The 14,854-nt window shown below is 39.3% G+C and overlaps 1 protein-coding gene across 1 annotated transcript; it reads right to left on the reverse strand.

Moving 5' to 3' along the window:
- Positions 1-914: 914 nt before the first annotated feature.
- Positions 915-2,742, reverse strand: LOC102722046 (ethylene-responsive transcription factor 1-like). The gene is made up of 2 exons (XM_040527650.1): positions 1,867-2,742; positions 915-1,244 (listed from the first exon to the last, which is right to left on the reverse strand). The coding sequence occupies exon 1, from the start codon at positions 2,648-2,650 to the stop codon at positions 1,874-1,876; it is 777 nt and encodes a 258-aa protein (XP_040383584.1). The 5' UTR covers positions 2,651-2,742; the 3' UTR covers positions 915-1,244; positions 1,867-1,873.
- Between the last annotated feature and the right edge of the window lie 12,112 nt (positions 2,743-14,854).

Genomic DNA, 14,854 nt, shown 5'->3' on the forward strand with positions numbered 1-14,854 from the left:
TATAAAAAATAATTAATAGTTATATAATTTTTTAAATAAAACAAATGGTCAAATGTGAACATAAAAATCAATGACGTCATATAAAATAAATAAGAGAAAGTAGTTGTTTTGATGACTCAAACTACTTGATAGATATATTTCCTGAAATTATTTGTCCCCTCTACCGTTCTAGGAAAAATGTTGAAAAGGGAAATAAATGGGCCAGAATGGCAACTAGACAGGTAAGGGCGAGGCCACTAGCCCACAGGTCTCACTCTCATTCCAACCGACCCCTGAAAAAGACACAACAAAAATCAAGGGAACACTTGTAATATTTAATCACGTAGCTAAAAAAATTTCAAGACTGGAATTTTAGGGGGAAATAGTTAGGCAACAAAACATAAAATATCGGGAAAAAGGCCAGAAAGAAAACAAAACAATTTACAGTATCTCATAGTGATGGTGGTTATGGTGGTGACGCCGATACTATATGGGTTGTGAAGTTGGATGAGAAGACATGAGGCCTCATGCACTAGCATGTGGTTTGGTGGAACATTTATGTTTGTTTTGGGAGACAAATAATCGATTGTGTGTGTGACGATGTAGGAGATGGATGAGGTCAGTATATAGTATCCATAGAGCGTTTGTTGTTTGGGTTGAGCACTTGCTTCTCTGATTCAACAATAAATTCAGTGGAAATCTGTTTAGCAAACCGATGGTTTGTTTCGTTCATGTAATTAATCAGTCTGGCGATGTAGTAGCTAGGGTTTATTCACTTGAACTTGTTCGTCGTAGTAGTAATAATAATAATAATAATAATAATAATAATAATAATAATAATAATAATAATAATAATAATAATAATAATAATAATAATAATAGTAGTAGTAGTAGTAGTATGACTATTTCTTTTAAAAAGATGAGCGAGAGACATGCGAACATATCCATATATATATATAATTTTTTTTTCAGAAAAAGCAATATAAGGATATTTACATTCATCGAACACGGCATAGAATGCCATCATCATACATATCTACGTATACCTATGTAGCAGCAGATACATGGAAGCCTAGACAACTTAACAGTGACCGAACTTGCTACACTGCAGTAGTGCAACAGTACTGCACACATGCATCCATATTTTATTCCTGCTAAGCTAGTACTACTTCTCTTGTAGTTCACAATTTCTGATTAATTAGCCGAGCGTGCTGCTGATTAACCAAGGAGGATGGCTCATGTGGCTGCTTGTGGCTTCTTCCCTTCTGCGATGAAGAGAAGAAAATAAAAATTAATAAGCTAGATTAGACAATTAGAATACTACTATTAATCCGCCGAATGCAACAGGGAATTTAATTAGTATGAGGGACATTTTACTGATTTTGACAAAGTATGATCAGCAGATAACAATATTGTGGTAGAATGTAGAAGTATCAATAATAAAAAATATGACAACTTTGGTTCCATCTTAAGCTCTATTAAAAAAATGCCCTCACCATTGATTCTAGATTTCTAGTATACATCTGTTGGCTCATAGTTGTATCAAGAACTTTTTGACAAAAAGGAACAACCCTATCTTTTTGCTTGTTACAAGCATAATAAAAGGACTTCTTGGACTTTTATAACGTGTTTTAGCGATATGAAAGTAAATGCTAAAAATAAACTATGATAAAACCCTAAAATAAACAATAAATTTAATTTTTAAAATTTAATTTTATCTTCTAAGTATAAACATAAGAGAAAAGACAAGTGCGTATATTTCTAATTCTTAGAAGGAACTAGTTAAGGTTAATTAGGTGGATATATATTTGATTAATTATTTGAGAACTAGAGTATTTTATGGAAGGAAAAAAAACTTTAATTCGATTTATCGAGGAGAAGCCCTACCAAGATCTCAGCTCGGGGAGTGGATTATGTTGCTCATGCTCCAGATGTCCATGTTGCTGGCCACGTCGAAGCCGGCGAGGAGGCTGTCCATCACGTCGTCCGAGCAGCACTCCAGTAGTATAAGCTCGTCGGAGGACTCCGACGACGACACCGTCGACGTCGCGGACGGCGCCGCCGACGCCGGGCTTTTTCCGTCGGCCACGGCATCGTCGTTGGGCAGGAAGCAAAGTGGCATGCCGTCGAGATAAGGCATCGCCATCGTCGTCGTCGACGTCCCATGGTGATCTCTGGCCGGCGCCGGCGGAGGATCGTCGTCGGGCGGGAAGTTGGTCCTTGCCTTCTGGCCGTGGATCCGCCGCGCCTCGGCGTCGTAGGCGCGGGCGGCGTCCACGGCGGTGTCGAAGCTGCCGAGCCAGACACGGGCGCCCTTGACGGGGTCGCGGATCTCCGATGCCCACCGCCCCCACGGCCGCTGCCGGACGCCGCGGTACGGGTAGCTCCGCCTCACCCGCCGCCGGCGCGGCCTCTCCACCGCCGGTGCAACCGCAGCCTCTGCCGTCGCCGCACATGAAGGCGGGAACATGGCAACGCCGTCGTCGTCGTCGTCGCCAGCGACAACGAACTCCAGGAAGGCGGCTTCCCACTGGATCTCGTCATCGCCGCGTTTCTTCTTCTTCTTCTTGGCGTCCCATAATTCCGGGCGAAGTTGGCCGGCGTGCCGCCTCAACGCCGCCGGCACCGGCGGTTTGTCGTCGTCGTTGGGGATCACTGCTCCTCCGCACATGGTGATTCTTGAATAATCTCGATGCTTATTATTCGGATATTTTTGTCTCCCCCAAGTTTTGATAGAAGGTGTGTGTCTGAATATCTACTGGCGTGTGCGTGGAGACTGGAGGTGTTCATATAGGTGAAGGCAATTCTTTTCTATTTTTGACTATTTTTTCTATATATAACTTTGAAGATAAAATCTCCTATAGATTATACTCACTTCTTTTCACATTATAAAATGTTTTGGCGCTACTTATATTTATTTATATATCAATATATATGTGTTTATGTATGTAACAATATCTTGTTATATGAAACGGACTTAATAGCTCGTTGCATGGGACGCAGTACTGCTTATACAATTTGTACGTATAATTACGGAAATCTAAAATAAAAAATAAACTACTACTATCTCCATATTAAAATATAAAATTCTAACACTAGATTTGACACTACCAATATAGATAGCTAGGAAATATAACTCTTTCCAAGAATTTTGTTCATGGGAAAACATTTAATTCTTAGCCAACTACATGAGTATAAGGATGAAATCCAACGGCAACTTGCTTACTAAAATCTTATTAAAAGCAGCTACATATATGTAATATTTATTCATCGGCAGTAGAATTCAAATCCTGATGGGTAAATTAATACACCTATCATAGGTTCATCGCTGCTGCTTAGCCAGCCTAACAAAATTGATGATGTAAGAAAATTCATTGCATGCTTGCCATAAGTTATGTGCCCAAACATATATATAATGGTATCTACTTTGACTTATAACTACATATATATCACATGACACGCCAACGATCGTGATTTGTCGAACTAACATTGCAATTAAATGCTAATTAGGTGTGTTTTCTTAAATCTCTACTCCTATCTATTGAATATTGGCACCCTAATCTTTTCGCTTATGCTTATGCTTATAAGCTAAAATTTAATTTATCTTTTAATTTAGAGTTGATTTTAATTTTTTATCATAATTTATTTTTCAATATTTGCTTCTAGATCACTAATAAAACATATAAATATTTTTAATTACAAATTATTTTTTTTATAAATATGACATTTCCCTTTTTTGGTGAAAACGGTGAAAGTCGACCTCTTCCTGAAGCCCCGAGACAGCCGTTTTTTCGAAGGAATTAGGTAGTACTTTTTTCCAGAGGTTCGAATTGAACTACTTGTCATGTAGTAGTAGTATAGTTATGTTACTTCTGTGGGGACAATTAGACGGCCCCTATCCGACAAAACATATATCGACCTTCATTAAAACAATATACAAGGATAAATTAAGAACCTTTCATGATTTCTAAGCTATATTGTTATTACATCTTCAATGGAGTAGCTCATTTTGATAAGTTGTGATATTTTAATTAGAACAACAAAATATATGTACGGTCCTCCTCAAATGTTATTTGTGTATTTGACTACTTATTTTATTAAGAAAATATAGTTAATAATTATTTTATTATTAATGATAATTGTCACACCCGGAGTTTCGTCCTAAGCCTAAATCGTAAAAGAAATCCGTAAATAACAATTGGCTTAATTAACTCAGGAAAAATCCCTCTAAAAGGAATTAATTCAATTAAATCGAGGCTCGCAAATCGACTAACAAGATTTAAATTCAAATTGCAGAAGTATAAAATTTGGCCAAACAAATTAATTTAAAACTCGGCAAAAGTGGGGTTTTCCTTTTTCCCTCCTTTTTCCTTTCTTTTTCCCTTACTTCTCAAATTGGGCCGAAGTCCAATTTTCCTCCCTCTCTCTTTTTCCTTTTTCTTTTTCTTTTTCTTTTCCTTCCCGGGCCGGCCCAGCCGAGCCGGCCCGTCTTCCCGCTCGGCCGGCCCAGCCGCGCCGGCCGCTTCCCGCCCTTCGCGCGCGCTCCCGCCTGGGCCGCGGCTCCGGCCCAGCTCGCCCGCTCGCCCGTCGCCCGCGCCGCGAAGTCCATCGCCGCTCCCTCCCCTCTCGCGCCACTGACAGGTGGGGCCCACCTGTCAGTGACTGCTTCGCCGCTCGCCCGCGCCGCGCCGCGTCCGAGCCGGACTCCGTGCCGCCGCGCCGCAACCGCCGCGCCGCAACGGCCGCCGCCGAGACCGCGTCGTCGCCGACTCGGTCTCCAACCTCCGCCCGCCCTAGCCGGTCGCCGCCACCCTATAAATTCCCTCCACCGCCGCGCCGTCGCCCACTTTCCGCCGTCGCTCGTGTCGCCGCCGCGCTGCTGCCTCTCGCCGCCGCCGCGCAATCTCGTCGCCCGTCGCCGGTCGTCGCCGCTCTGTTGCGTCACCACCTCCGTCCCACTGTCGCTGACTTGTTGCCGCCCTCGCCGTCGCCAGGGAGCCTTCTCGGCGCCGCGCATTCCCTCGTCGCCCGGCCGCCGCCGCGTCTCGCCCGTCGCCGCCGCCGATCGATCTCCACCGCCACCGCCGATCTCCCGCACCCGCCCGCGTCGCCACCTTCGCCTCGGTTTCGCCGACCCGTCCGCGCTCTCGCCGCCGCCGGTGAGCCCCCGCACCCTCCTCCCCTCTTTCTCCCCCTTTCCGGCCGACCGCCGCCGAGTCGCGTGACGTCGCCGGACGAGGCCGAAGCCCGCCGCTCCCGCCGGCCGCCGTGGTTGTCGTCGCCTCCGCGTCGCCGACGTCTGGCCGCCGTCGCTTGCGCCCGCGCGTGCCGCGTCGTCGCCGCTTGCTAGTCGCCGTCGCCGCTGTTCTTCCACCGCCGCCCGTGCGTCGCCGCCCCGGCCGTCATCGCCGTCGCGCCGTCGCCGCTCGCCGGTCGTCGCCGTCGTGCCGTCGCCATCGCGTCGCCGTCGCTGTGCGCCGCCGCCGCCGCGTCGCCCGCCGCTCCCGCCGGTCGCCGCCGTCTGCCCGACCGCGCGTTCGGTCCCCATCTCTCTGTTCCCTCTCGCTGACGAGTGGGTCCCACTCGTCAGTCGCTCCCCGTGCCCGCCTTCTCTCTCCTCCCGGGCCCAGCTGTCAGCGCCTCTCTCCCTCTCTCTCTCACCGACAGGTGGTCCCCACCTGTCAGCCGTCAGTACCTCTCTCCTCGCTAAATAATTCATAAGTAATTCATCTGTTTAGTTAAAAACCCCATTAATTGCGCAATAATTGATTTAGGACTTTTCTGTTTAGTTAAAAACCTAGAAAACTTCTAAAATTCATAAGTAATTCATCTAGTCTCTGTTTAGGTCCATTCAAATTTCATTAAATTCATAAAATTATCAAGAATTCATTAAAAATAGTTTCTTTTGCTGTTTCAGTAGAGTTTGTGCCTGTTTTATTTATTTTTGTGCTTTGTCGCTTAGATTCGGACCCCGCCGAAGAGCCGGTTTACTTCGAGATCGTCGCCAAAGTTCCCCAAGGGCCAGAGCAAGGCAAGTAACACTCATCCTTGAACATATTGAACCCATTATTGCAAATTCCCCGCTTATTTATTTCAAATATGCATTGTTTTAATTAAAATACTTACTTTATGCTATTTTCGGGTAAACCTTATTATTATGCCGTTGTTTATCCAACTTTATTCGTTGCTGGACCAGGGGTAACCTTATTAGAGTCAGGCCTAGGTTAATGCTTAGCCATGCTTAGAACAAATAGCTCATGGGATCACATTTAATTATGCTTAGTTCTGAATAGCTCAGATATTGATTCACTACCCGGTTCGGGTTAATGTCAACTAAAATATTGATAATGGTGGGCTATGGGTGCATGGTTTTGAGAGTCGCACCCATGGCGATTAAGGACCAGTTCACGGGAAACCCTGGAAGTCGTTAAGTGCTAACCACATGCCGAAATGGGTAAGGTGGGATTTGGAGCATGACTTCGAACTATTTGACGTACCCAGGCAAGGGTAGGCGTGATGGAGTATGGACGGGCAATCGTGGTGTAACGAAAGCTTATCCTGCTTCCGGATCTACCGAGGCACAAGAGGGGACTGCCCGACTTGGTGTAAAGGAGGGGGTGAAACCTGAAGTGTGGTACGATTAAATAGGGAGGGTTGTGTAACGGGTCCTATCACGGTCTCCTTTCCGGTATGCCGTGGTGGTATGTCGGCGCACGTTCAAGTGTAGTGGAGTCGTGTCTTGTGGGTACAGTAGTACACCTCTGATCAGAGTATAAACTATTCGAATAGCCGTGCCCACGGTTACGGGCGAACTCCCAGCTTCACTGTGATTAGTGAACCCTAATAACTTGAGTAAAATCTGTTATCACTTGGGACTACTGCAACGTGGTGTAACGTTGAGTAGTGGTTGGGCCTGTTGCAACGTGGTGTAACGTTGGACAGTGTTGTGGTATTTTACAACTGTTTACCTATTTATGCTTTACTGTATTTAAATTACCTTTATTCTTACAATCTCTGTTATTTATTTAAACTGCTGCTTTGTCGCAACTAACCCTAGCCTGTCCTTGTTAATCCCATTGCATCATTTATTTATTTATTTATTTTTTCTCCCTTGTCCGTGTTACTTGTTGAGTACGGTGGTTTGTACTCAGCCTTGCTTAACTTTCCTAACCCAGAGCTAGAAGCAGAGTCCGATGGAGGTGCCTCTCAGGAGTGAGCTGTTCCGCCGTCGAAGTGTTGCCTGTGGACTGGAGCCGTACCCGCTGGAGCTAGTCTACCCCTTTGTTTTTTCTTTCCGCTGCATTTCCGCTAGAATAAGTGTAATTTTCAGTTGTTTCTAAGAACGATGGTTATGTAATCAACATTGTCTTTTTGTGTACCCTGGCTGGTCCTGGACAGGGATTTAATACACAATTAAGTTCAGAAATTCGTGTGAGGAATTTCTGGGCGTGACAATAATTTAACTTTAACTTATCGCATTACATATATGTAAAAAATCTTAAAGAAGATGAATGGCCAGATGTTAATAAAAAATCAACGGCTTAGAAGAAGAGTAATTTACAAAAGTTCCTAATAATTTAGCGATAAACATATGTTACCTCCGTTCAAAAGACTTCATTTTTTTAACTAACAATATTTATAGGCAGGAATAATTCGTAAGCTAGAAACAAAATCTTTATACAAGATGTATGGCAAGCTTATAGTCAGTAACGAAGGTTTGATAGCACGTAGGTGAAAGTAGTATACGCAGATTAAGAAAAGCATTCTGGAAAAAAAAATGCCGTACGTGTCGTCTTTTGTTTCTTTTTTAATTCTGGTTCGATAATTCATGTCATTCTGGATAAAAATATAACCAGAATTTTAAAATTTTAACTATTAATAACGTTTAAAATATTTAGTTTAAAAACAATAAGGTATAAATGAGTTTATAAGGAAATATTTATTTTTAAATATATTTTAGCGGAAAATCACAGGTAAAGATAATTTTACAATACCATGTCATTCTCTAAAATGACAAAAAAAATATTAAACAGATGGGACTATATATCTATCAGTTTGAACAAGTTTTTTTTTTCAAACTTTATAACTTTAACTATAAATAATTTTAAACAAGTTTACTTACCAGCAAGGAGCATATATATATATATATAGAGAGAGAGAATAATGGTTAAATTATTTTTTAAAACTATGTCATCATTCAAAATTATACATCAAAATAACTACCGATCATGTGCTGCCAATAATTTATTAATGGTGTCTTGATCGCAGGTCTCGTCTGGAACGGCTGTCTGCGACCTGCGACTTCCAAACCTTGACAAGCAACTGCCGGCAATGGTTTGACGGCAACCAATTGGCCTACGTACCTGACCCTAGAAAATATCTGTGGATATTAATGGGGACTACCCATGTTTCGTCCTAGCTATGGATAATTAGAAGATATTTTTCTCCTAGTGACAGATGATTATCTGAAACAAAATATCTTTTGAAGATTCTAAATCTTATCTGTTAGCTTCTCAGTTGTCATATTACTGATCTTCTGGCCACCTTCATGAGGGGGAAAGGTAGCTGGTTGAGTTTAAAGCCTATTTACTATTTAATTGATATTCGGTCATTGATTTCTACAATTAATTTTCTTTAAATTTATCAAATGCACGCTGAAGCAATTCTTTTACAACCCAAAACTGTGCTTGTCCCAATTTTAACTTCAACATCTAATTAACTTGATTAGATACCTAACTATACGATAACTTTTCAATTATCAATAATACCTCAACATCTAATTAACTTGATTAGATGCCTAACTATACTACAACTTTTCAATTATCACTAATATCGTATGGGGTGGATGCTATATAAGCCTGTGGGCCGTGGCTCAGTGCCAAAATAACAGTGTAAATTTGTTTCTGACCACATCAATCTGTTTGGCCAACATGATTCATTTTTTCATATATTTAGAATGTCTGAATATATATCCTACCGCATATGAGATATATGGCTGCATCCTTATTCCTTAATTGTACCTTATCCAAGAATATATCTTTCTTGAGTTTTTTTTTTAACCATGCATGTTTGTTTGCTGACATGGATCCACAATTTTGCCTTACACCACATCCAGTTATTAAGTTAATATTTTGTATTCTAATTATTGACAGGATGGAAAAAAAGCAGAAATATTGTAGTCTATAAATAAACCCTTAACTACGAAAGTGGATTTTTACACCACATCAGCTTGACACACTACTGGATTTCAAGAATTAAATTCTTTTAAATTTATCAAATGCATGCAGAAGCAAAACTTTTACAATCCACTCTTTTGATCCAATCGTAAGTTTGTCGTGTACCTTATATTTATTTCTACCACCCCTAGGTTCAATCTTTTGATTGACATGATTCATTTTATTTATTTATTTATTTATTTATTTATTTACAATGACTGAATATAAACCCTCTCCTTAGTTATCAAAACCCTCACGCATCCTTAGTTATACTCTCTCCAAGGACATATCTTAGTTTCTTTTTACCATGTTTGTGTGCTATACATACCAACTACACATAAAGTTAATTGTATTCTAATTATCAACATGATGGAAAAATGAAGAAGGATCCTGTTTTAGAAATCAACCCTTAATTACGGAACTAGATTTTTACAGCTGTCAACTATCATGTAGGTTAGCCTACTCCCACATGATGAAGTATCAAACCTATTTTTATGGTGGTTTACTTGTAAACTTGTCATCTAGTCTTTTATCACTTTCATAACTCCTAGTTAGCGAGCGAAAAAGATTGGTTGTAACTAAACTTTGGATGGGAATATATCAAAACCACAACTAAAGCTTGATTGTGTTGTCCTTATGTGGTTATTTTTAGGTTTTGATAGTTGAGGAAGGCAAAATATCTGATAAGAAGCTTAGACTAAGCTATACTTAACAGTTCCGTTGTTGGCAAACAAAAAATTTAGAGAAAATCTCAAAAATGTCATTGACAAACGTCTAAGTCCAATAAATTCCAACGACGAGTATGGGTTCTAAGAAATGCTATTGTACAAACGAATTTATCTGAGAAATGTCATCGCTGTTAGGGTTCCATTTATTTCTGCCGTTAATTACATTGTTCATACTATAGTACTTAACGAAAAAATGCTAACGGAACCCTAACGACGGCGATATTTATTAGACAAATTCGTTTGTACGATGGCACTTTGTAGAATTCACGCTCATCAGAATTAATTATTTGTTAATGAAATTTATTAGATATTCTCAAAATTTTAAGACTTAGTTTTAGACTGTAAACAACCATAAATTTTGTATTCTTTTTTCAACTGTGGTGTTTAAGTCCCAACAACTCGAATGCAAAACCTCTAACCATAAATTTCCGTCTTCTTCTAATATGTTATTTGGCCGATCGATACCTACAACTCCTTGTTTCTCTTTGTAATTGTTACCATCGACAAGTATTGTTGTAACTTAAACAATTAGATTAGGGTGAATGAAGCATTACTTACAAGATCATAGTGGTACATAAGACATTTTTTCTTGTTTTCTTTTAGTGCTCTCCAAAAGTTTGTTTTCCAGAGGATAAGCTTCCATTGTATTACTAGTACGGCCATGCATTGGCTTTGGACATCCCAGCCCTCTTTGGTAGGACGGAAGCTTCTGGAAACCACGCCCAACAACTATTAAAAATTAGTGATAATCTCTTAAGGTGGGCCCACCACTGGAGTGGATAGCATCGTCATGATCATGCATCTTCTGGTTCATGGGAGGAAGACAGGAAGCAGTGCTGTCAACAGAAATATCTGACTCAACTTGTCCAACTTGGGGAACACTAGGGACCTTAATGGCCAATATTGCTGACTGTTGACAGTGTGCTTTGCCTTTCCAGCATCACTTTATTCTTGATCAAAGAATTGGACTCCCCAAATGCTAGTAGTGTCCCGGAGAGATTGGATTAATTGGACATGGAATTGAGAAGATTGCTATAAACTATCTTTTACAATACAACTTTTATATCTTGTTATCACATGACTCACTTGTCTCCCATAGATAGTCTTAATCTAGAATCAATTTCTTCATTTTTGTCTATCTCTTTAATAAATAATCTGTCACATCAGCAAATTGCTTACATGATATAGATAGAAACTATCTTTGGGTCTGGGTCTACATTAAGAGTGCCCTCAAAAGATCATATTTTGTTTACTGTCTTCAGAATTGATGTATGCTTTATTTCCCCTGTCCAAAAATGTACTTGATATGTAGTGTTACCTCTATTTTATAATATAAAATGTTTGACTTTTTATTATAACATTTGACCATTTGTCTTATTTAAAAATTTAGTATAAATATAGAAAATAATAAATCATGCTTAAAGTTCTTTTGATAATAAAGTAGGTCATAAGCAAAATAAATTATATTTCTATAATTTTTTTAATAGACAAATAGTCAAACATTGCAACCGAAAAAGTCAAATATTTTAAATTATGAAATGGAGGGAGTATTGTTTTTCTTTTTATTCGTGGTATCCACGCTAGACTTAAGAATCAAACTACTCTATCCAGTTTGATTGATAGATTCCATCGTTTTGGAGAACAACACTGTCCTTAAGACTTATGCTTAACTATGTATTTCTATTATAATAATACAATAAATAAACACTTTTTTTTACAGCAGCTTAGGGTGGAGGGCGAATGACGGTAGCTTCTGTAAAGCAGGTTACTTACAGCTTCTCTATCGTCAGTTTACTTTTAAGTCAGCATAACATAAACAATTTATTAATGATTTAAATATTATTTATTAGTAAAATTTTTATGTATGTGTTTTTCGTCTAAAAACAAAGACTAAAAAATAAACTACGATGAATAAAAACTCTAAAATCAACTCCAAAGTTAAGATTTGAAATTCAAATTTGTTTGTTTAGTGCTATCGCCAAAGTTATTTTCTTTTTTTTTAAAAAAAAGGTAAGAGGCATAATGCAGCATTCAAATCCAAAATATTGAAATTTCACTTCAGTAAAATTAATAAAGTATTAGCAAATGATTGTCGATCAATTTCTTGAAAATATTTTCAGCTGGTGAATTATGCTTTGTTATAATTGTACTAAATTATATAGTTTATTTCTACTCCATTGAGGAGGTCACAATCATTTAAGAACTCATTTAAAGCTGATTACGGTTTTTTAAAATCCACAAAACATTTTTTTTGTGGACTATAAGCAGTTGGTGGAATAATGAATTATTCGTGGTACAGTTAGCAATGTACGTTTTTCCAAAAACAACTTCCTATATCAGTATTGTTTAGATAAGTTTTTTCTAATTTGTTTTTTACCTTGAGTTGTTTACAGAAATTCCAAATTTAATCGTCTTGTGAATAGACGATCATCTCAGATATTCCATATGATATGATTATATAAGGAACTTCTAACAATTAGTACATCTATTGTAGGGATATGGGTAGACTACAATAGCGTAGAAATTTTTTTCTACCACATAAACTAATAACCATGCAAGTAAATGTATGGATCATTACCACACACGATGCACTATGCAGCGAAAAAAGTGCTAAAAATCCAAAGCAATGTCGGCGATACATCTGACGCGTGTCGATGTAGAGAAATTAGTCGACTGCCGTAGCCCAAACTTCTCCTTGCACATGCATCTCACGATGCAACTGTGCTGATCAACACAACAATCCAACAGTGCCTGTACTGGTATCCACATGTCCGGAGAAGGAATGTTGTGCGCGGATGTGATAGCGTCCAAGTACGACTAGGGTTTTGGCTCGGGAGGAGGACGTTTAAGGTTTTATCACGCAGCAAACCAATCTCATCAACGATATATGTATAAGATCCGAAACTAGGCTTCCATGGCCCACGGAGTCCTACTCGGATCCCTATCCGAACTAAGTCTGTATTGGATCAACATCCAATTCTGGTATTTTAAGTGTGCGACCCATAAGTTCATGAATACATGGTTGCAACCAAAACTCTTTTTTGGTCCACGGGCCAACATCGGCTCCTAACGGAATATGTTGACTCACCCTAACGGAATATGTTGACTCACCCTGCAAACATAAAGATCACATCGGCTGAACCTATATTGTATCTTTGGATAATCCCTTTGTCTCACGATATTGATTAAGCTCAAGGCTAGATATGTGTCATCCTTTCAATAATTCAGCCATTCACTCGATCTGTAATAGATTATTTAACTTGTAATTGACTCCTCAATCACATTTGGCATGACCTTGCCCTTCCATAATCTATAACATCAAGGAGCCTAGAAATATCTCTCCAATGGAGGGGCAAATCCCATCTTGATTATCCACATCCCATTACATGTTCATGGATGCCCGAAGATTACTTTTATATATAACTACGCAATCGCGATGTGCGTTCAATAGTCTCTAAGTAATCCACTTTTATATATAACTACGCAATCGCGATGTAGCGTTTAATAGTCTCTAAGTAATCCACATCATATATTAGGAATCATGATAATCTCAAGTCTAACGATTATACATCAACACTCAATGAGAACATTGATGGCGTATCACATATAGCTATTGCCGTGTCTCACGTTGGATCTATCCAACACATGTTCTCCAATATGTATCCACATAATCGATTTTGTATCTCCATACCATGATACATGAGACATGATTATCAATCAATATATGCGGTGATTATCCAATCACATTTGTTCCATATGTGATATTTTAATCAAGGACAGGAACATGTATTAATTAAGCTAACTTGGCTAGAGGTTAAGGACAGGAACATGTATGTATGTGAATACCTGAATTAATTCCCAACTGACGAATAATTAAGCCTTCCTGTACATATGCATCTCTTCTACCTCTGCACGACGGCGACGTCGTTAGCTAATATAGCCAGACGATTGACGACAAATATAGCTTAATTTGTCAAAGAGTTCGAAGATGAGTGTCGGAGTTTTTGCCCTGTACGCATCGATGATCGACAATGGTTAATGTCAAAGCGACATGATTGAATTAATGAGCCGTCCAGCCCGTTGGATTAATTGTTGTTAATTTTCATCTTGCCACAACTTCACAGCCACAGCTGGATTATTCTACAGTGTCAAATTAGCTTCTTATTTGTAGCTCAAACACATAAACAATACTCTATGCGTTTCACGATGTAAGGCTAGATCAATAAATTATGAGATGAATTTTTTAATCCTGACGAACGTACAAAGTCACTTGATAAATTTACGCAAAACTAGAAAATCTTATAATATGAAACAGATGCAGTAGCACGTACATATTTCAGTTCACTAGGTGCAATACCCTATCAAATTTTGGGTAATATATAACAACACTACTAAAATTCTATCCTTCCTACCATAATTTTACCAGTGACCATGCACTCATCACCGACCACTGTAACTTCACAAAACCGAAAACGAACGACTCCAGCTATATACTGGTATTAGCAATCAAAACAGGTGTGCTGTCACTATAGGTCCAGAGGATTTCTTTCAACTCTTCATTGATCTCATCTATCTATTACATGTTAATTCCTTCCGTCAGATGTAACGATTGTGACTAAACAAGGATTAAGAAAGCAGCTAAAAAACGGCATCTGTGTGTAGTTACAATGAATGATTATGGCTTTACAATGCCATCAATCAAGCTTCCATCCCCCCAAGCCCAGCCAGCGATCGAAAAAGCCTGCTGGTACATCATATTGCAGACAGATTTAGGTCCCGTTCGGCACACTATTTAACTTTTCTAGATTTCTTGTTTTTCGCACGCCGTTAAACGGTGTAATTTTTATGAAATTTTTCTATAGGAAATATGTTTTAAAAATCATATTAATCTATTTTATATTTTTTATAATTAATAATTAATTAATCGTGTTC

Source organism: Oryza brachyantha, chromosome 9, assembly GCF_000231095.2.
Source record: "Oryza brachyantha chromosome 9, ObraRS2, whole genome shotgun sequence".
Taxonomy (NCBI): Eukaryota; Viridiplantae; Streptophyta; class Magnoliopsida; order Poales; family Poaceae; genus Oryza; species Oryza brachyantha.